Source organism: Pararge aegeria, chromosome 8, assembly GCF_905163445.1.
Source record: "Pararge aegeria chromosome 8, ilParAegt1.1, whole genome shotgun sequence".
Taxonomy (NCBI): domain Eukaryota; kingdom Metazoa; phylum Arthropoda; class Insecta; order Lepidoptera; family Nymphalidae; genus Pararge; species Pararge aegeria.
The window spans coordinates 9,116,281-9,139,262 of record NC_053187.1 but is presented as its reverse complement, the minus strand read 5'-3'; the positions used below and the strand labels follow the sequence as shown (position 1 = coordinate 9,139,262).

Sequence of the window (22,982 nt, the reverse complement as noted above, 5' to 3'; positions counted from 1 at the left end):
TACCAAAAACATAAATGTGAAACTGAGACACGAAAGTTTTATTCATTTTAAGTGTTGAGATAAGCATAACTATTCTTTATTAGTTTATCGTTCCATGTCGGCAGAATTACTACACTTTGTTGAGTGCGCTTAGGAACTGCACAATCTTGTTCCTCGGTCGTCATACCTCACCATCACCTTAGTACAAGATTTGCTCGCTATTTGCTGTGTTTGGGCACTATCTGATTTCATTCAGTAAAAATGATGGCAGTAAATTATGACAGTTACTCAAAAACTGTTTCATAGATAAGTCTCACAGACTGTATATAATGTACCTCTAAAACCTTTATTATATAATTTCGGTTTTCATTTAGACGTATAATGACATTATTTAAGCACTGCTCACTGACTGAGAAAATAAGAAAACCTTTGGCAGAATCATATTATATTTGAGTAGATTGAATGCATAACATAAATATAGTATACGACTAGATTTGCCGGCAGCGTCTGTTGCATAGAGATGTTTGTCAACCCGAATTGTTCTTTACTAAAAGTTCTATTCCTCGGGAACAGTAGATACTTTTTATTTAAATGTGGTAAGAACAGCGCGTTATGTTTTGCGTAATTCTGCATAGCCTGCGTTAAACCTGAACTTGGCGTGACGCGCTACCGTGCTAATCTTAATATATATAAATCTCCTGTCACGATGTTTGTCCGCGTTGGACTCCTAAACTACTTAACCGATTTTAAATTAAATTGGCACACCGTGAGCAGTCTGGTCCAACTTTAGAGATAGGATAGCTTAGATCTTTAATTATAGTCGCAATTTTATTTTATTGCAAATTATTTGTCTATAATTAATTGACAGTCACATGTTATACACATATATATATATATATATATATATATATGTATATACTACTATACTCATTTAAGGCTTAGCGATACTAAAAACAAAATCAAACGCAGACGAAGTCGCGGGCAACAGCTAGTTATTATATATTTTATAATAATTATTTTTAATAGTTTTTAGAAGTTTCGATTGATGAGTATAATTTTGGCATAGATAATGTTTGTTTTTTAAATTTAGTTGTTTCATCTCTGGCTGTCGTAGATAAACTACAATTTCAAGATAAATTTCGTTTTGCACTTTTTTGAGTTTGTCAACTTTGAAGTTAAGTTGTCAATTTAATCAACAAAATGGCAACTTTATTGCAACAAAATATAAATCTAATTTTGTAAAACATTGCGCATAATATAACAAAGCAGATTTAAGATAATATTTTGCACGATGGGTTTTAAAAAGGCAAAGAATCACCCATTTATTGTATGGGATGCTTGTATATTATGGATTATTTCGATACTTGCTATTTTGTGGTCTTTACTTCTATTCTTTGGTAAGCTTTTTGAACAATGTAGGATATTTTTAATACATAATTATGTTTAGATATTTGATTGATTATTTAAGCCCGACAGTACAAGTGTAATGTAGGGGTTGATATTGTTTTATATAAATAAAATATATGGTGTATGGTAATAGTTGAGTTTAACATACCTACTAAACGGGTAAACATGGGCAGCCAAATAGTGCACTGTTCTGTATTGATGTGTCTTAAACCACGTTTGCAAAGTTTTTCAATTTCAATTTGACATTTTAGATTTTAATTTGCTGTTCAAACCAGCAAATTAAAATGTCATTTACTTGTATATATATGTATGTCTTTTTTACACAGGTGTTGGACAAGAGTTGTTTTTAACTGGCACAGATCTGGTGAATGCGTTTGTGCTTCTCTCTGGAATAATAATGCTTCCGACTCACCTGAGCATCGTTTACGCTATTGCGAAAGGCGAAATTGTCGAGTTGCGTAAACAATTTATTTAAATAACTAGGTATATTAATTAGTATGACTTTCAAAAAGACAGCCTTTATAATTTTTTTAAACTCGACCTGTTGATGCGACTTTTTGCTATATCGGCTTTTATAATTTCAAAATTTCTCTGGTCTGGTCTTGTGGGAGGCTTCGGCCGTATCTAGTTACCACGTTACCGACAGAGACGTGACGTTAAGCGATTTAGCGTTTTTGTACGATGTCGCGTAGAATGGTACGGTTTAATATAACTGTCATAACCCTAACAGGTTAGCCCGTTACCATCTTAGATATTCCAGCTGACAGCAGAAATTATAAATTCCCGAATTGCCTTTGCCGGGACCGAACCTAGAACCTCTCATTTATAAGTCCACATCACTTACCACTGTGCTAGAGGCATCGTCTAAAAACTGTAGCTCTGTACTGATACCTATTTAACGGAAAAGCTCAATACATAATGATCTTTGGCACTCACTATCCGACGCAATCGAACCTTGGGCCTTGTGATTCATATACGAACCACTGTGCCAACGAGGTAATTATATTTTTTTAATATTTATAATTGACAGCCCAAGAACGTATCCTCCTGTTAGTGTAAAACCATTTGCTATATCATAGCTAGTGTTCCGTAGCGGGAAATGTACTGAGCACATTCTACAAAGGATCGGAACACATCCTGTATCTATCAACCCAAGGCGTAGGTGTTAAGCCTCATTTACCTTTCTGTAAACATCCCGACAACAAACAAGGCCTTCAGACTATTATATGCGGCAGGAATAAGACTATAGTCGTAAAAATGTAATAGGCCCGTTTTGACATTTGTCATCGCGGCGTAACTAGTTATGGAACCATAAGACTCGGGACTCGATACTCACGATAAATCAATTCAAGTTTTTATCAGTACTTGATTGATATTATTATGTATTGTAAAGTGTTCGTTCGTTCAAAGTATTCCTTTAACTTCACAACCAATTTTATAGCGGTAGCAGGTAGGTAATTCCCCGGACGAGATTTGTCACGCAGAGCTCTACTAGCACCTACTTGATTATATAAAGTTTATTGATTTATATTTTCTTACAGCCCCAGCACTAAAGTCTTGTGGAGATGCCGATTGAGGTGTTGCGTGATTTGGATTATAATTATAAATGTTATGGGCGTAATTTTCTGCCTCCAAAGAATGTATTATTGTTACGCGATTACTTTGAAATACATATCCAAGAGTATGAAGTTGTACCGAACAACGCCAAAACATAAACGGTTTATTGATAACCTGCAGTGGTCTCTCGGATGTTGCGGCGTAAGAATTTATAAGTATAAATATTACTTGGCAAGGGATACTTAGGTATAATAAATGCATTTTTTCCAAAACTATTTCTTGAGATCGATGCTTGTAGAGGTATACCCGTAGGTGGGTACAAGGCATTTATAAAAATTACACAGTGACAACCACAGGTAACATCCGCTGCGTTAACATGAAGGTCAAATGTGTACACAGAAAACAAAAGAAAAAAGTTATCTTTTGTGGACTTCTGTGTGTTTTGCATGTGTGTTGCAAGTGTCTTTAATACAAGTTCTACACGTTTTGCATGTGAGTTACGAGTTCTGTATGTCTCGCATCTGAATTACAAATGTATTGTATGTCTCATATGTAAGATGCAGGTGTCATATTATGTAAGTTAAGTACGATTTGCATGTGAGTTGACAGTGTCTTTTATCCAAGTTCCGTATGTTTTGCGTGTGATTTGCAAGTGTCTGTCTTACAAGTTTTGTATATCTCATATGTAAGATGCAGGTGTCTATTATGCAAGTTTAATATTTTTTATGTGCGATTTAAAAGTGTCTTCTACACAAGTTCTGTATGTTTCATGTGACTTGCAAGTTTCTTTTATGCAAGTTCTGTATGTTTTGTATTCGTGTTGCTAGTGTCTCTTATGCAAGTTCTATATGTCACGCATGTGAGTTGCAAGTGCAAGTTATGTTTATCTCGTATGGGAGATGCAGGTGTATTTTATGCAAGTTTAGTAGGTATGTTTAATGTGCAATTTGCAAGTTTTGTTTTGCGAGTGTCTTTAATGTGAGTTTTGTATGTTTTGCTGCCACAAATTATTATACTTTAGATCAGAACCTAAGAAGCACAGTAACAAACGCCTTAGGTTACGCTTACTGTCTTTCACTTCCAGTAACATAAAACTGAATAGTTAGTAGGTACCTATTTGAAGCTTAAATAACTACAATGTATAATTTTGTATGAATTTTAGCTGCATTCTTATAAAGATTGGTTTACACAAGATTGGCATGACAAAGTTCGAGATTATGAGTGGAGTCTCCCGAATGCACGAAATGCAAAAGCAGTCAGTGATTTAGAAGAAACGGATAGCGTACCATCGAGGTAACCTAATAAAGGATATACTAAAGGAGAAGTAGATTAAAGTCTATGCGGTATGCCTACTAAAATGGATAAAACCCCTTTTCATCCAAGCTAAGGTTATCTTTCGTATAAAGATAAATAAATACTTAGTCTTTTCGTAACGGATTACTATAGGTAATCAAGAATATCCGGTTACTACTATAAAATAAATTACAAGCCCAAGTTAGTTAAGCACAGCTAACTCTTAAGCTGAGAAAAGGGAACACTAATTTATAGGCAGAGGATGTGTGTCTATGTCTAGCGTGTCTTAGAGTAAGCCAGCCGTTTTCGTCAAAGAAATTAATCTTGTTTTTAGTTGCTGTAAGAGCGGAGCTGGTGTATCGTGTTATCTGGACGAGCTGGGTACAAATTCGATCAATACAGAAGGCTGTGGTGATATGATGTATCGCATTATAATGATTTCCATGAGTGTTCATATCACTCTATTCCTAATTGTTATAGTGTTAGAGGTGCATTTTTGATTAATTAATACCTACTTATTCTATTAAGGATCATCAGTAACCCACAGCCCAGTACCTACAAGCCACAAATCTCTCAGAATAAGAAGGCTTTAGGTCGCAGTCCACATTGTACGCAAAGTGCGAATTGCGAACGAAGTGGATATTGATAAAGTTTTCCTCATGATGCTTAAACTAAAACGCACCTAAATTACAATGTACGTTCGGGGATCGAGCTCGGTGCCTACGATAAGGAGGCCGAAGATTTGAACACCAGGCTCCATCGTCGCTTTATAGCTGATAAAGATATTCTGATTTAAGTAAGAAACCGTATTTAAGACATCGTCTATGCAAATCAATTGGTCACTGTTTTGCAGGTGTTGCTATTAAAATACACAAAGAAAAATGAAAAAAAAAATCCTGCGACTCCCAAAAGTAAACCACAAATATGTAGACCCAAATGCAAATATTATAAATCAATAACAAAACCCATAAAGAAACCTATAAAAAAACCTAAATGTAAAAATAAATGTTGCGCAAGCTGTAGAAGGGTAAATATTAGGAATATAATGTCGATAAATGACAACTTCGAACTGTCCAGTGGTTCATACCGATTCAATGCTGAAGAACCTGAAGATAGTGAAGAAATACATACAATTAGCCACTCGCAAGACGATAATGATGAAAACTGAGTACATACTTAAGTCATTCATAAATTTTGTTGTATAATTTTGTACTTATTTTAAATATTGACGTCGTATGTCATCAATAGATTTCTTCATGTTAATTTCTAATAATTATTTAAAATTACCACGCGTTTTAATTTCCTAGTTTACTCTTATGTATAGATAGGTATGTATAAATCCAACCTTAAACCTACTAGATAGTTATTAAAATTATTTCTTCTATAGAAAGCTAGGTGCATTCTCAACAACTAACATAGGCCGTATTAGCAGGCTGTATTTTGTTTAAGTAATAATAAAAATAATGTCCCTACGACCCTACCCTGTCTGTTCCCTGGGAGAAAGATTAAAGTATACTAAGTTACAGATACCACAGACGCGTTTAGGTACCTCAATTTACCATTATTTTTGTAATTTGGGCTAGAGTATCATTGTTTTTCGGCTTATAAACTGTGATAATCGCAATTAGATAATAACCAAAAGTATATTAATAATAATTGAACATTTAGAACAATAGAGAATTTTAGTACAAATATTGTACATAATTCGCTTCTTCTTCTTCTTCTTTTGATTTATGGCTTTTCGTAGTGCCAAAACAGCACAATGTACTTTGCCAGTGTGAAGTAGCTTGGAAAAGGCACGAACTAGAGTGGTCAGTAAAGAAAAAGAAATGTCTATTTCATAACTTCGACCTGCAATAGTAGTTGTTAGTGAAATGAACTAAGTACCTACGCATGAATTTAACAATCATTTTAAGATAAAATAGAATTCAAATTTTATATCCAAAATATAAAAATCATAGTTTTAATTTGTTAATTTTAATAAATTTGCATAGATATTTAACATACCGACTATACACTACATTAACACACACTCGACATTTAAGGGACGAGGAATTTTAGAAGGAAGTATATCATACAGATTAAAGGGCAATTTCGGGCAGGAAAAAAGGATATGTGAGACTGATCCTTCGTCCAGGCCACACTCACACAGAGAATGATCTCGAACTCTTATTTTTGTCAAATGTACTGGGGTACAAGCATGTCCAATCCGTAGACGACTGATAGTTGACGTGACCCAGCGAACAGATTTTTTATGAATAAAGAACCAAGGTTTTCGGGGGATATTAGGCTGGATTGAAGCATATTTTTTTCCTTTAACCGATTTGGATTCGACCCACACTGAGTTCCAAGATTTCTCCAAGTCTGATTTTGCTAAGCAACGAAGGTCTTGCGGGTGGATTTTAAAATAGGTCATAGAACCCGATTCGGTTGCAAGTTTAGCCCAGGCGTCAGCTGTCTCACATTACCAATGATGCCTAAGTGACCTGGAACCCATCCTAACACAACGGTAAGGCCTTTCTGCTGACATGTTTGCAATACCTCTCTTATCCTTAATATGATGGAGATTCTCATCTTAGAGCGAAACGGATTATCCTTTAGTACTTGTAAGCAGCTTAAGGAGTCAGTCAGTACTAATGTTCGTTTTATGTTATGGGCTTCCACAAAGAGGATTGCTTCCAATATACCTATAGACTCTCCAGTAAAGATTGTGGGGGACACTTGAATTGAATACCAATTTTGTATTTTGGTATCCAACATGCTACGCCAACGCAACCAGACAGAGATAATTTTGAGGCATCCGTATAGATGGTAAGGTGAGTACCTTTGAGGTAAGGTGAGGGCCAGAATACTATGAATAATTACTATGAATAATTTCATTGAACTTTTGGTTTGCCTCAATTGTATCGTTATGTATATTTAAATTAACAATGGATGGTTTATAAGTCAAACTTTTGAATGGTGTAGAAAAAAGGGATATCATTGGAGATGACTGAATTGGATGAGGAAGAGATGTGACATAAATCGCTATCGGCACGTTAAAGTTGGGTATAAATTAGCATTGATTGGAACCCAAAATCAATGAGGATACATACACTTTCCAAAATCTTAATTAAATTCACTTTAGTACTAAAACAACTAGGTCTGTGAAATTTACATATAAACAATAATATTAAAAAAAAAATAGTAGTATACTTTTTCTCTATGGGCGAATAAAGAAAAAAAAAAGAACTAGCAGTCTGTTCTACCTTTTATGACATTGACGTCTGTACTGTATGCTGTGACAACTGACACTTGGGAGACATTTGTAGTAAGTCCGTATTTAGACTGCAATTTTTCTAAAATCACATCTGCACAAGACTTGATTTAACTGAATGATCATCTTATTACAATAAGTAACACCTTTTCTCTAAGTTACGAGAGAATTAGCACGTAAGTAAAAAGTAACATATACGCGACTGTATTGTAGTTTGCGAATGAATTCATTGCAACAATTCTTATAAACTAGGCCGTTTCGCAGGTCGTAATGGTGTTTTTAACAATTGCCAATTTGATAAGAGCCCGCGGGCCAGATGAATTTTGGAGGAAGAGGAAAATTTTTAGGTTAGCTGCACATTTTATTGGACGTCGCAGAAATTGCTACTCAGTTGCAGTCCGCAACGTACATCATGCATTAACATATGCTACAAAGGCTCGACGATTAAAGAAGCAAGATATGAAAGATCTCTGGGACACCAGAATAACAGCAGCATGTGAACAACACAACATTACAGCATTTTCTATGAGAGAGGGTTTGGAACGGGCAAATATTATGTTAGATCGGAAGTCATTGTCTGACTTAGCAGCTTGGGAACCAAAAACATTTGAATGTTTAGCTGCAGTTGCCAGTCAAAAACTTTACCTTGATGGCTTCATTGATGGCACAGACAAGAAAGCACCTACAGGAAAGCCTTTGGACCTTAACAATGTTATTTTAGATGATTGGCTTAAAGAAAAGAAATAGCTCTTTTATGTCTATATTAATGTATTATACAATAAATAGTTTTAGTCTATACAATCTTTAATTATTTTCAGTTTCCTAAATCTTTTTTTAGTTTCTTTGTCAACTCATTCTGCTTTTCCAGTATGTATAGATTCTCAATTTTTCTCTTCTGTTGCCTTTCCTTATCCCGAATGACTCCTTCATGCATTTTTTCTCTAAAAAGTAAAATAGTTCATTAACTGGATATGATTAAAAAATTTGAAAATAGGAGATTATGTATTTCTACTATATTAATATCATTACCATTTGGTGAACCAAATTAAAAACTATTGAGGTAGTCTTATTTAAATTTGGCCAAGAACTGTTCTTTGGATATGGAGGACAGAGCAAACTTTAAAAAAATTGAATTATAATTTGTTAGATAATGTTAGGTACTTGATAAAGTTGACTTTGATTAACAAATAAATATGAAATTTTTAGCATAGCTCACTGATGATTTATTGTTGATTATTTTAATTTAATAAATTGATTAATGGATAAATACCTATCGGTCTGTTGTTTAATGTGAACATAACTGACTATACCTATCGTTACTGCGCAAGATAATCCTAAAACGAGTTTTGAGGTTGCCGATGACATTTTGTTTAATTTCCTGACTGGCCTTGCTTCGAAATTTAATACATATTACTAAAGTATTAATAAGGTAGGTACAATTATTTAAACTTCTCACTATCCGGCCCTATATATATTTCATGAAATCGTTCGGCTGTCACACAGTCACTGGCTTTTTATCTGCCATTTACAGTCATTGACTTCGAACATTGTCAAAATGACAGTAGACACCATAGAGAATTTTTAGTATCTGTTCATCTTAACTAGACTTGTGAACTGATTGACAGTATAGTGCATCTTAAAAATTTGTGTATAAGAGTTTGGTTATTTTTTAATTTAAAATTAGCGAAATATTTTGTCATGTTTTGTTGTACTAGGCATCAATACTATATTTACCAGCTGCATTGAAAAAGATAAAACAGACCATTTTGACTATCAATGAAAGAAATAAGGTAAGATAGCAAAGTAGATTATAACCAAGTACCTACATATCACTACATTAACTTGTAAAGTGTAGACGCTTGCGGCCAAATTTATACCTTTCTACCAATTTTGGGAATTTAACACACTGATTTAATTATTATTAAACTAAAAACACAGCCAATAAAATTAAAAACAGGAATGCGACTAGGGACCGTTGGAAGAACAATGCCTCCCTGAAATAATCCTTCATTAGTCAAGTTAAGTTGAACGGATATACAAGGAAGATACTAAAATACCCAAGGACTCTACCATAATAAATACATACCAAAATAAATACCAAACCGAATAGAATAGAATGTTTCTACCAAAAAAAAGACAACTGTAGAATGGTTGAAACCTAAGTTTCGGGTTTTCATTTTAAGTAAATCCATGACTCTAAAGTCAAGCTTCTAATGAAAACTTATTCTTGACTGTTTTTTTGGTGTGCCCATGTCACTAAATTTTACACTTATCAATTATTGTTTCACTATAGTATCACTTATTAACCTCCAACTCAAAAACTACAGTTTTTAGGTTTGACGTATCTGCGTGTCTGAATCGTTTTTACGAACGGAAGATTCGATTTTGATTCTGTTTTTTGTTTGAAACGTGCATAAGTTGGGAGAGCTCTCAGCTTTATGATGAAAATCGGTACAAGATGGTCGATTTCACAACTCCTTCAATATCACTTTATTGATTTTTTTCCTTTTTCATTGTTTTGTAAATTTTCGCTTTCATTAACTCGTCATTTCTAGTAATAAGGTTCTTTGTAACCCTACGTATGTTACCTATTATATTATTGGTATCTTTATTAAAAAAACACATTGTTAGGTTATAAGTAAAAAATGCATGGCTGATTTAAATAAATTTATTTTTGATTTTATACAAATTAAATTATTACAAAATATGGTTTAATTTGTAAAAGTCACTGAACATATAAAAAGTAGGTACCTAAGTATTTACAATAAAACTATTTACAGTCAGTATTAAATAAATTGTACGTCTTTAGATGCAGTAGATAGTACCTAATTATTTGTCACACACGTTCTTATATTAAGTAAACAATAAATATATAGTGTGTACACATCTTAGAGGTACTTAAAAGTTACACATCGATATTACAACGTAAAGTCCTTAACATAAGCCAATGCATCAAACGTAAACAAAACATACCCTTCACGAAACGAAACGAAAGGTCTTAATAATATCTCTAGGTAATGTTTAAATTGTATTATTTGGTAATCGATTTAAGAACGTATTCATTCAATCATCCAACTACTCGTAATCTGCCAATGTTCCCTACTCTTGACGACTTTGATCACGTGACCTGACGCCATATTTGTTTACCTTTAGAGCATTGGCTTATGGTATGGACTTTAGGAAACCGATTTTTTTAAAATCCGAATAACTTTTTGAAGCGAAGTTTCCTAATTATTATTTCAGGATCGTTTGGACTTGTGTACTTACCTCGAATAAGTCAAATTAGCGAGTGAGTAGGTATACTCAGCAAAAGAGGGCCAAGTATAAGAATTTGGCCCTCTTTGACCTACGTTTATAGATTCAATTCGAAAGGTAAAAAATCTCACACTTGGCACTAAGGTTCAGAGTATATATTCATTAAGACAATAGGTACAGATCCTGTAGTCTTAGTGAAAATTTTTATGCACAAACTTCAGCAGTTTTAAAGGTACATGTGGATTTTTCACCTTGTTCTAAATGTATGTACAAATAATTTATTTTGTTATCATCATCATCATGGTAAAAAAAAAAATTATATGCGTTTTAAATTTATAAAAAAAAATCATGGTAAACATTTTTGGAAGTGTCAACATCGAATTATGGTCGAAAGATTTATATTTACACGGTCGTATTTTTAAAACAGTACCTATTTCTATGTTTAAAAGTGTCCACCCTTAAAGCACATAATAAGTATAAATCACTGTATCCTTTCACGTAGTTCATCACACTGTCGTAAAGTCACCTGTAGCCGCCTGGTATATTCTTTTTCTGCTGACGTAGGAAGGTAGTTTTTCTTGGTCGTGGTTTAAACTTACAATACACGAAGATCCAGAACAGAAAGTAAGCAGTATTTGTCAAAGTCTACTAATCAAACCCGGCCGAGGTATTGTGCTGTTAGACTATGCTTCTTTTGAGTTTTAAATTTATCGTTGTTATTCGTCTCGGCCGTTCATTCTGTCAATCTCACAAACAGGGTTTCATTAATTACCTAGTTCTATATTTATGGCACCGCTACCTGCCGCAGTTTTCATAGAAACTCGCCGAGCCCCGGTTAGGAATCTCTGCATATTCTCGCTTCGGTGTACATAACTTGCTGCTGAAGTCAACATTCCGCTTTCTGCATAGAAAAGGCATGATATGAATAAAATCATATCATAGCAGGAAATATCGCAGATAATATATGAACTCTCTTGAAAAATGTATGGCGGCCAAGATACAGACAGACAAAAATTAAAAAAATACAGTTTTTGCTTCAGTATCGATTATAGAGCGCCCTTTGAAAAAAATTCATACAAAAAAAAAATGCGGACGATTTGACCTAAAAAAATCTCACTTGCCCCCTCATGAGGCTGGGTACGCCCATGACAGGCTGCCGTTGGTCTCAGTTATTATACACAACTAGGATCGATAGACCCTTTCATCTATCCGATGTATAGTAACTCTAAAGTTCACCATACCCAGCGATATAGATTAAAACATTAATTTTTGCACTAAAAAATTTGGAAGGACCTTGTCAAATAAAATACCCTTTTGATTTTTTTTCTGCAGCATAAACGACTGCAATTGGTTGAGTTGATACCTACGTCGTACTGCACCGCTGGCACACCATAAAAGATGTTTCTTATACACCTAATTATCGCTTATTATGTTTTATCAATATAAGACATTTAAATCAACTATTCTTATTCTTTATATTGGATAGAAAGAAGCAGGCGTTACTTTGCGGAAATCCATAATATATTATGAAAATTAAGCTTAATTATTGTTTTAACAATTATTCGTTGTAAAGTCAACATCTCCTGAGGATGCTCGGTTTTGGAGCGAAACGTGCGTAGAGGGTACATTGCCGAGGATCTGTTTGGTGTGGAGTATACGGATTGAAGTAGGCCTATTTATAAATTAAGCTGAGCATAACCATATTTAAATTCATAATATTAGTAAACATTAGTTAGCCAAGGAGAAATACATATAATACAAAATTAAAAAAAAGTTACCCTCGAGTTGGCAGCTCCATTTGGTCAACCAGCACCGACTTGACGTATAGGCGGTCGTTACACCATAAAATGCAGAGTGATCGCGGCTCCAGTACATTCATGTCGTACTCCCACGATAGCTCTACCTAAAAGAAAACACTATAAAAGTAAAAACTACTTCTACATAAATATAAAACAGTACAACAACAATTCGAAAGCGCTCCCCAAAAATATCTTTATCAAAACTTATAATCTAATTTCTCGGATGGTCACGAATCTCTAGGTTCTACGAGGGCATTTGATTTGCTGTTTAGAAATCCCAAGAACCAGCCTTTGTTAGGAAATTGGCGTCCAACCTTGTGCTTTGAAGAGCCCTTAAGTGGCCGTCGGCCCCAGTTATTATATAAGTACTTTGATAATATTATAATTTGTATGTACGTAATCAAAGTCTAAGTCAAAGTCAAAAATATCTTTATTCAAGTAGGCCCATAGGTGGCACTTTTGATGCGTACCTAGATAAGAATTACACGGTAGTGAGATGATGGCGATAACCACATTCGTAAACTTAAAACTAAAGCTACGAGGGTTCCAAACGCGTCCTGGTAGACCAGGACGCGTTTGGAACCCTCGTAGCTTAGCTTAGAACAAGCCCACAACAAACTTAGCCGAGTGTTTTTTTTTGTTATCACTATCTCACAATGTCATTTTAAATTATTAGAAGAGCAACCCAGTTAGAGCAATAATTTACACCAAAGCTTTTTTATCGATTACAGTCCTTTATACTATAATAGCACTTTTCTATAAGCTTACGTTTAATACAAACTTTGAACTTTTTCAAGATGTCAATTGGTAGTTTAATGTAGAATTGTATGCAATTTCCTTTCAACGAATTATGAATTTTATGTAACCTAGTATATTGCACTGTAAGTTTATTCTTACTTCTAATGTTTAAATTATTGCAGTCACATTTTTTCTTAAATTTAGAAATGTTTTTATGAACGTACATTAAATTTTCTATACACTGTCAATTAATATGTACTGACTATACACTGTCATTATTTTAAAATCTTTAAATTTATCTCTCAAAGACTCTCTCGGACCCATTTTGTAGATCGAACGAACAGCCCTCTTCTGCAGCACGAAAATAGTGCTAATATCAGCTGCATTACCCCAAAGTAAAATTCCATATGACATAATGCTGTGAAAGTAACTAAAATATACCAGTCTAGCAGTTTCTACGTCGGTCATATGGCGTATCTTCTTTACCGCATAGGCAGCAGAACTAAGCCTGTTCGATAAATTATTTACATGAGGGCCCCATTGAAGTTTAGAATCTAACGTTATTTCTAGAAAAAACTGGAATATCTGGTGAAGAGTTCAATGATTCTGTTGTGGAGACCGGAATGTTGGTACAGAAGGTTTCAAAAGCAGTAGCCACCTCGAAATCTGTTGTTAAGGCTTTATTATCTACATTAAGTTTCAAGTTATTATTTCGTGGTGTTACTCGTCCCGTTGCTCATTAATTATGTTGCAAGTAGTTTTGATTGCATTGCTGATATTTTTAATTTTATTTTGGATGTATCGCGTCTTTTCCTAGTGGCAAGCGCATTTAAAATTCTTGGAAAACAATTTAACATAATCCCTTAACTCATCACCAGTGTTATATTGACGTTCAGCATACAATTTGTACAGCTTTTGCCTATTTTTATGAAGTTCAACTGTCGCCCAATCACTAAAAACGAATGTATCAGTAATCACAACCGACTTAATAATTGAAAAACCAGCAAGCCCGTGTTGGAGTAGAATCAGAATGAATGTTCTAAGGTCTAACATCCATACTGCCCCTCTCCTTTAGCCTACCACAGTAGTGGGGTAGTACATTATAACAGGTAATTTTATTTTTCATATTGATTTTATTTAACTTTCTGGATGGTTTAATTTTTGACGAATAATATTGTAGCACTTAATAGTAGAACTTACTTTTCTAACTTTACCGCCTAAATCCATGGGATGTGTTACAACGATCGTGTAAGATGTTCCATGCTCTAATCTAGAACAAAGTAAGAATTAAGATAGATTAACTAAGTTTATGAAATTAAGTTACAGTTCAATAAATTGTTATTAGAATACATACTTAACATAATTATTGGGAGTCAGATCCATTCCTCTGATAACTCCTCGATCCGATAATAGAGTGACTTTTAGGAAACCCTGACAACAATTTTCAATTATATTTATCAATTATATTTATATGATAAAGATAAAAAAATTCTAATTAATAAAATTCATTACCTGCACCCAAGACTCTGCACCCTTTGGATTAGCCAAATGAACGACTATTTTGTAATGGCGTTCTGAAAATATAAAATTTGTTAGGTAACAGTTTGACATTAATTTTACGACGAACTGACTCAAAAGATAAGTTAATACGCACACCAATGTGGTTTACATAGTTGCACCCTTAAAAAGTAGGAAAATGCAGTTTTGCCTTTACTTACGACAGAAAGGTAGTTCTTTGCCCGTATTAAGGTAGTACTTAGCACCGATCGTGTCTTGTTCTTCAGAAGGGTAAACTTCATTCTCCGACTGATTGTTCTTGTTAGTTATTAATCCAGGTGAACTATCTGCGTGGAATCTACAAATTAGGATAAATATGACGTAAATATTATCGTTTTTGATAATATTAGCCAGAAAACACTAGAAAGTAATTTTAGACTTATCATTACGTTAAAGCAATGTGTAAAAACCGTCTAAATAATGAGCCCATTATACATAAATTCTGCTAGCATTTTTGCTAAATTTTTTACATTTATTTTCCTGAGATTGTTACCGAATAAGCGACTTGGCAGAATTTGTCAAAAAGTTATATCTAGACGCGACGAGATAAAAACATTTAATTAAAGGCACGCCTTGGTCGTGGAATAAATGAGGTAGTTACTTCTTTATTACAAAATTAAAAGAGACGATAAGAATTGAATTGTGTAGCTATACAATAATTATATAGCTAACATATACAATAACTTATCACATTTTTATACGTACCTTATGTTAGTCTTAGTTAAAGCGTGTAACGTTTACACGAGAAGAATCTCTAAATGTACGTACTAAACTAATTGCATTAGGTAGGCAATTCAAGTGTGCATAGAAAAAAGCAAAACTAAACTGTATATTTCTTTTTATATTAAAATTTTATATTTTAAAATAAATATAAATTAATTCTCGGTGGGGTTTGAAACTTCAATGTGCAACACACACAACTTCCAAAATACCTTGGATATGCGGGAAATTTGGAGAACTTAACAGCAAGAAACTGAGAATACTTAATAAATATAAAGTAAACATCTAGTGATGTAGGTACTTAGAAATGTGTTTTCTACTAAGCGGTGATTTAAAAGCCAAGCTGTTTGGATTGTGTCCAAACATATTATATTTAAAAAAAGCAGTGCCATTTTCAACATGGAAACCAAAACAGTGAAAGTTTTTGTTTACTCCTCGTGCTCCCTGTGAGAAATACAATGCTGTCTAATTTTCAATTGTGTCAAGTCATAAAACTCGCAAAAAATCTTATTTAATAAATAACATTATCGTTCGTTTATCGATAATATCTTATATTATCTATTAAATAACATATAAAATAGAAAAGATATTGATAAAACTGTAACGAACTGGAGGATGCCTGTATGAATGAAATATTTCAGAAATTACATTTTAAAAATTTTGATCAGGAGAAGCTGTAAGTCAAGTTTTTTGTATGACTGAAAGTAACAGTCCAATTGAAAAAAAATATGCACGATCCGTAGCAGGGGTCACGAAAATTTTTAATCTTGTAGATAAAACATTCTGACAGAATATTCATGCACATTTGGCAATTAATTAACGTGGGCTTTGTAAACTTGAAGCTAAAAGTTACTTTACTGTAAGTATCTACCATAATTTAAAAAATTGGGCTTACCCCATTATTGCACAGCCCGCTCCACAGTGGAAACATTTTCCTGATACGAAATGTTGATATGACGGACATTGGTGACCTGAAATTAATAAAAGTTACGCGGTTAAAGCCATATCAAATATATTCTAAAAGACTTTACACGAAAGCTAACATAGCAGGTAGAGAATTTATACTGTTTTTGTTTTCTGTTGGAAAAGTGGAAGTGTAATTTTTATTTTACTACAGTTATGTTAAAAAAACCCCTAGTCGGTTGCTAGGCGTCATCATAAGGGAACGATTAATCGCTTGGCGGCACATCTTTGTTCGGTACGGTGGTAAATAGCCGCAGACGAAGCCTCTCCATCATACCAGACCAGACGAAATTCAGAAATTATAAATCCCCAAATTCTCCCCATTGTCCCAATAAATCCCTGCCCGGGTATGAAGCCGAGATCTCTTACTAATAGGAGCCTGTCTTTGAATTTCTTTAGTTGATATAAATTTGTAAAACTGTTAGGGTTATTCGGGTCTAAAAAAAATACTTGCTACTCCTTACCTATATAAGGACACTTTCCATTGATAGATTCTGTAAACAATTTGATGGCTCTTACGTGGTTGCACGCAACAAGAACTCTGGAAGCTTCTTCTAAACCTTGTTTGACCAATGTAAGAGGTATCAATGGACCTTCAGTTAGGTCGCAGCCTGGTTGCTCTTTACCATTGTTTGGGTAAAAGTCCAAGTGACCCACGGGTTGTGACATCCCGTATCCTGCCATAAATACAAAATCTGTCGCACGCGTGGAATAAACACGTCGGTAAATTAGTAAACAGCAATAAATGATATAATAAATATATATACAGTAATGAATAATGACACAGCTCAGTTAGCGAGTTTATATTTACATAATATACATACATAGAAAATATTAGTAGGATATTAATCAAAGTACAGCAATAAGCTTTACAATTTTCAAATCATAAGTTGAAATTATTGTTAATGTAATGATAAAAAAGTGTGGATTAAAAAGCATAGAACATTGAAGAGTTTACGATTTTATTACGTCCTTTCGTTTACCTAAAAGGAAAATGCTTTTTCCGTCAGTGTGTATGACGTCTACGAGTTGGGCATCCGACGGGTCCAGCCGTACATGCATCGGCATTCCTTGAAAGTATGGTTCTGCGGGATCAAGCCCGGTTATTCTGCCCAAATCCTAAAAAAAGAGAAGCTAAATCAAAGACAATATGAAGATTAAAAATTAAATATTTAAGTATTTAATCAAAATGGCGAAAGGTTCAGTTATCTTAGCACTGACCTTTATTCGTTCTCCAGCGTATCCTGCTGTATGGGCACCCAACGAATGACCTATGATATGCACATCAAGTGGGTTCAACCCATGATCTTTCTGAAATTACATACGAAAGTATTAAAAGTCTGTAAGTAGCTTAAAGGTCGTGAACATATTGCCGCGCATACTTGTAAATCTCGCATATATCTAAAAAGCTTATTTTCTGGGACCATAAATATTCAACTAGAACATAAGTTGAATCTGACATGCAACCGTTATTGCAAAAATGCTTCCGTTTGCACAATACAAACTTTTAAAATCTGTTGAAACGTTATATTTGAAAGTATAAGATGCTGCAACATACAGATTGATGCAAAATATTGTTAAGATAGATTTATGTTTCATGAACAATATGCAAGGGGTAAGAAAAAAGGATAGCGCTCTGCATAGTTTGGTTTAAAAATTTGTTATGGCGATGCTATTTAATTATTCTTTATTTTTTATTATTTACCCAATGTTGGATTACCTTTTATAATATAATTAATAACATATTAAAACGTAGGCAAAATCATCATGTCTGAAAACGAGTACAAGAGAATAATGAATTTTACCGTTTAATTTTTTGATAAGGGTCCAAAAAAATCTTTTCTTAAGTAAATAACATAAATTTGATAATAAGTAAAAAAAAGTTTTAAAACCTGTAATATAATTGTTGACTCAAGAGTTATAGCGATACATGATGGATTAGTTACTCATGTAATTACCTGTAGTGTATTTATAAAGTGTGCGACTTCTAGACCCACTAGCCTTGTATTCGCGGTGGCCTGTGTGTAAAGAGGTAAACTTCCGCCGGCCCAGTCTACAACGACCACATTAAAATCACCTGCTTTCACCAGTTCATCTTTCATTTCGCTAACCTGTGGAAATAAAATGGAGAGGTTATTAATCTAGTTACATAATGTCATCGGAAATACTTGGCTACGCCTATTTCTTTTAAGAAACGCATTCTCATTTATTGCTTTCATGAAATCGCTAAAAAATAATATCATTATGGATACTTTTAGTTAATTGCAGAGTAGCGCAAGATTCTTAATAGCTGCAGACGGTGCAGGAAAAGCGTTATTTCTGCTTCCCATTTTCAAATTCTCCATGCGTTGTGAGAGCTGGTTATTCAGCTGCTTGGAATACTTCTGTAATTTGCGGTTCTTGTGTAGGTCTCTAGAAACTTATAAATGCTATTTATGCCATTTCATGGACATATGAAATTCCTGCAGCTATCTTATTACCGGAAGCGAAATCTTACCATTTCGTTGCCCACGTGCTCAAATAAAAACTCGAAATCAAAGATTCTGCATTAAAATGTATTCTGAATTTTTTTAGTCTCTTATTAATTCTTCTTCTCTTATTGAGTTTCTCATGAGTTGTAGACAGTTATTTTACTTTGGTTACCTATTTGGACATGTGATTGAAGTTTTCGAGATACTGTAAGCGAGGGAATTACCCTGTACCCTCTACGCGAAACCTGATTAAATGGTGTAACGTGACATCCCCTTAAGAAGAGTGAATTTAGCAAATCTGCAGACGTTTTGGAATTTTAATGATCAAACTACGGCATACGAAAACGTTTATCGCCCCGCCGTACAATTGATTAAAATTTTTTTCGCCGTGGCTACAGTTTTCTGCCCTTTATATAACGTAAATGCGTGTTGGCCCATTACCTTTTCATTATCAATGGTGGATACTAAATTTAAGTGTCGTTTGATAACCATTGGTATGCATGGTAAAATCAAATCAAAATAAACTCTATTGTATACTACACGTAAAGCAGTAACAAAAACATTTTTAATGAAAATACAAAAGGCGGCTTTATCATTTAGAAGCAATTTCTACCGGGCAACCTAGAAAAGGACATGAAGTTAGGAAGAAGGGTACATAAAATAATATTTTAATAATAAATATTTATTACAAAATTACATAAATAATAATAATGATCTTCTTAAATCTTAAATAATAATACAATATATTTTATTATAGCAATTATTATGTTATATAGTAATTGCAAACAGTTTTTCATGCCATAAATACAACGTAATAGGTTAATAAAATTCACCTCGAAAATCGAATTAAATAAATGCCACGAAAATAAAACTAACAGCTCAATTAATGACACGCAATCTTATCCTGCATAGCTGTGTAGTTACTCGTATTATGCAATATGCAATAACCTTTTGATTTAGAGAAAGATTGGTTGTTAGAATGTTATTAGAAGCGATTATGCTATATATATTTACCCAATTAGAGAGTGGTGTGTCTATGAACCCGTGAATTATCAACTTCGTCAGTCTGGTTGGACTGAAGTTTGATTTTGCGATGGTTTTGTTGACGTTAACATTCAGTATTTGTCCATCAGTTGGATTCTTCTTCGTGTATAAGATGAATCTGTAAAAAACCATAGACATATTACAAATACGATAGTGTGTCTGTTTGTTTCTTTGTTACCTATTTTAGCTCAATCACTACACTGATCTTGACAAATTAGAAACAGGGATAAAGTTTTATCCCGAGTAAGCAGCCAGGGATTGTTCCTCAGGGAATATAAACAAAATTCGCAGGACCTTTGGACGTTGGAGACCCAAAGTGCTAGAATGAGATTGGAGGACGCAATGTTGGATATCCCCATTAAGTTCGCTTTCTAACATCTATTTGTTTCTTTAATAGGAAGCCAACGTTGTATAGAATGCCTTATCTATACTTATAATCATCTATAATATAAAAATGAATCGTTGAATGCGTGTTACTCAGTGCAAATCTTGAGAGTAACTAAACCGATTTCGCTAATTCTTTTTTAGAATGTTCGTTGAAGTACGAAGATGGTTCTTACGGAGTGAAAAAATTAAAAAATATGCCTGAAAATGTCTAAAAACAACACTTTTCTTTACTCCCATACAAACGATTCGTAATAATACTCAAAAATCAATTAAAATTTAATACCATACCATAAAGTTTAATTGTTACGATGGGTAAAGAAAAATAATATAGTTTCGAAACATAACTGGACCCGGTAGGTAATGATGATAAAATTATAACTTATACATTGTATACCACCCACTCAAATGTTCAAACCGACTAACTCTAAATCTAGACATTCTTTTACAATAAAAAGGGAATAACACTATCCAGGACACTCGACTCAACAACATGGCGCGTGGATATCTCTATAAGGGACTTTGTTTTTTATATTTTTTATTCCACTGGTTGCAAGTGATGATGCAGTTTAAGATGGTAGCGGGCTAACCTTTTATGGGTTTTGCAGTTATATTAAACCTAAAGCCATTATTGATTTCTAAGAGGTATATTTATTTTTGTAATTGTGGAGCTTTGTATGACAGAGCACGTCTGGAAAAGTACTACCTCCACGCTATTTACTGCCGCAAAGCAGTAATGCTGTTTTCGGCCCGGGCGGCGTGGATTACGCAAGTGATATTTTAATTACTTAAAATACACGTAAAGTTAGAAACGCGGCCCCCCGAAAGTGAAGTCGAGCCCTTTCCCACTCGGATATCAACACTTCGTAGGTAAGATTAGTAACAACAAAATAAATACATTTAAATTTTTTATTTACCTGGTGTTGATTACTACTCTAGGCAAAGGGAAGACATTGAATGGCCGGTGAATGAGGTGGTACCAGCTTCTCGTGATGTTTAGACAGCCCAGTTCGTCGTAGCATCTTGTTTCATTTTCAACTAAAAATAACTTGTTGTTAAAACAATGTTAATACGTTGTTTTAAATTTGAATAATTTTATAATATATATTAACTTACATGGCAACCAAGGAATGTTGACCTCGATACGGTCAGACCGTGCCCAGTTAAATGGGTCAAGGATTCCGGCGAAAGCTGGCTGCAGGCCGAGTAGGATACACCAGAGCATTACACGGAGATGTCTTTTCGTCAGGTGCAGCCGTAGCATAATATTTTCACCGTATCTGTAAAAGGTTAAGGGATAGATTTTATTTAGGGTGGAATTAATAAAAAATGGTTGCTACCGTAATGAAAAGTAAACAGATTTCAATAAAATAAATTAATAATGGTCTCATCAATTTGCTCCTTATACCATCAAAAAAGGCTTGAAGTTTAAAGGCCCCTTAAAGTTGCGGGGTTCCGTACTATTTATAACATATAACAGTTTCGTAAACTCGGGATCCCTCATTCATGAGTTTATGGGGCATTACAATATTTGCGGTTAGTTTCATACAGTGTGTACATAATTAACCGCGAAAATACGTGTCTTGTTACGTGATAATTCTTAGTGATATTAAATTAATGATTAAAACATTATTATTTAGACTGACTGACAAACTGATTCATCAATGCGAAAGTTGTTTCTCGTTCCTTTACGTCTAACTAAGCAAAAACTTACTTAATTTTTGGTACATATATAGTTGAAAGGACGGAGAGTTACTATCCCAGGAAAAAATACCTACAAAATTTGTAAAGCACCATAATGAACGTGGACGAAGAATGCGGGCACCAGCTAGCTGAGATATCGAGGAGTGAAAGGCTAATTGGCTTAAGCGACATTTTACTCTTATTATTCTCATCGCTCGGAAATTCGCGCAGTTCGTATATCCTGCGGTCAGCACGTTAGTTCAGCGGTTTGAACTGTATGTTGATCATTCAGTCAACTTTTCCTTTCGTTTTATACACAAGATGATATATTAACAACTTAATTTGTTTTTGAGAATAACGGCCAGCACTAAAACAGTCAGTCAGTAGCATAAATGTTGCGTTTTCATTTGTAAAGCACGGAACACTAAAAACCTAAGTAGGTACGTTTCTTATTTACTTATCCTAACGCTTACAACGTATGAATAGCAATGAATTTCCTCAAATTTTCGCGATAATGCAACGTAATAGGTAGAATACGCGGAAAATATTGCGTATTCCTTATGCAACGCTTAAGGGGCAGCAGAGAAAATTTATTATTGTAAACAATATCTGAGTAGATACATTGTATGGTATATAGGATAGAATCAGGCGTTACTTTGCTGAATTCCATGATATACATTGAACATTAAGGTTAATTTTCTATACTTTGCAAAAAGCAGGTTCGTGTAACGGTCTGTACGGTTTAATTTATAATTTCTTCAATCTTCATACTCCAGACCAAACGGATCTTCGGCAATACTCTCTACGCACATTTCACACACACATTGTGTAGAGAAACAAAAAAAATGTACCTATATGCAAAACCAATAGTACACT

General features: G+C 34.0%; 3 protein-coding genes across 3 annotated transcripts; 2 read left to right on the top strand and 1 right to left on the bottom strand.

Moving 5' to 3' along the window:
- The first annotated feature begins 1,017 nt into the window (after nt 1-1,017).
- LOC120625820 (RDS/peripherin-like protein xRDS35) lies at nt 1,018-5,512 on the top strand. Its single transcript, XM_039893047.1, has 6 exons — nt 1,018-1,376; nt 1,713-1,839; nt 2,928-3,144; nt 4,106-4,236; nt 4,571-4,724; nt 5,090-5,512. Exons 1-6 carry the CDS (start codon nt 1,271-1,273, stop codon nt 5,402-5,404), a joined length of 1,050 nt encoding a protein of 349 aa, XP_039748981.1. The 5' UTR covers nt 1,018-1,270; the 3' UTR covers nt 5,405-5,512.
- A 1,997-nt stretch (nt 5,513-7,509) lies between these two features.
- Nucleotides 7,510-8,288, top strand: LOC120626074 (39S ribosomal protein L20, mitochondrial). The gene is made up of 2 exons (XM_039893360.1): nt 7,510-7,668; nt 7,757-8,288. Exon 2 carries the CDS (start codon nt 7,763-7,765, stop codon nt 8,237-8,239), a length of 477 nt encoding a protein of 158 aa, XP_039749294.1. The 5' UTR covers nt 7,510-7,668; nt 7,757-7,762; the 3' UTR covers nt 8,240-8,288.
- Nucleotides 8,289-11,064: 2,776 nt separating this feature from the next.
- LOC120625799 (pancreatic triacylglycerol lipase-like) lies at nt 11,065-21,687 on the bottom strand. The gene is made up of 14 exons (XM_039893011.1): nt 21,540-21,687; nt 21,341-21,461; nt 20,010-20,157; nt 18,483-18,635; nt 17,746-17,835; nt 17,508-17,643; nt 16,989-17,201; nt 16,457-16,532; nt 15,003-15,139; nt 14,797-14,858; nt 14,639-14,715; nt 14,485-14,554; nt 12,526-12,650; nt 11,065-11,648 (listed from the first exon to the last, which is right to left on the bottom strand). Exons 1-14 carry the CDS (start codon nt 21,685-21,687, stop codon nt 11,543-11,545), a joined length of 1,662 nt encoding a protein of 553 aa, XP_039748945.1. The 3' UTR covers nt 11,065-11,542.
- Between the last annotated feature and the right edge of the window lie 1,295 nt (nt 21,688-22,982).

Bases quoted from the DNA above. Each gene is read 5' to 3' on its own strand.
- LOC120625820 (XM_039893047.1), top strand. From the start codon at position 1,271: ATGGGTTTTAAAAAGGCAAAGAATCACCCATTTATTGTATGGGATGCT. The intron at 1,377-1,712 runs GTAAGCTTTTTG...TTTTTTACACAG, and splicing joins GTCTTTACTTCTATTCTTTG to GTGTTGGACAAGAGTTGTTT. The intron at 4,237-4,570 runs GTAACCTAATAA...TCTTGTTTTTAG, and splicing joins ACGGATAGCGTACCATCGAG to TTGCTGTAAGAGCGGAGCTG.
- LOC120626074 (XM_039893360.1), top strand. From the start codon at position 7,763: ATGGTGTTTTTAACAATTGCCAATTTGATAAGAGCCCGCGGGCCAGAT.
- LOC120625799 (XM_039893011.1), bottom strand. From the start codon at position 21,687: ATGCTACGGCTGCACCTGACGAAAAGACATCTCCGTGTAATGCTCTGG. The intron at 15,140-16,456 runs GTAAGCCCAATT...CCTAATTTGTAG, and splicing joins GCGGGCTGTGCAATAATGGG to ATTCCACGCAGATAGTTCAC. The intron at 14,555-14,638 runs GTATGTATTCTA...ACTTTGTTCTAG, and splicing joins ACTCCCAATAATTATGTTAA to ATTAGAGCATGGAACATCTT.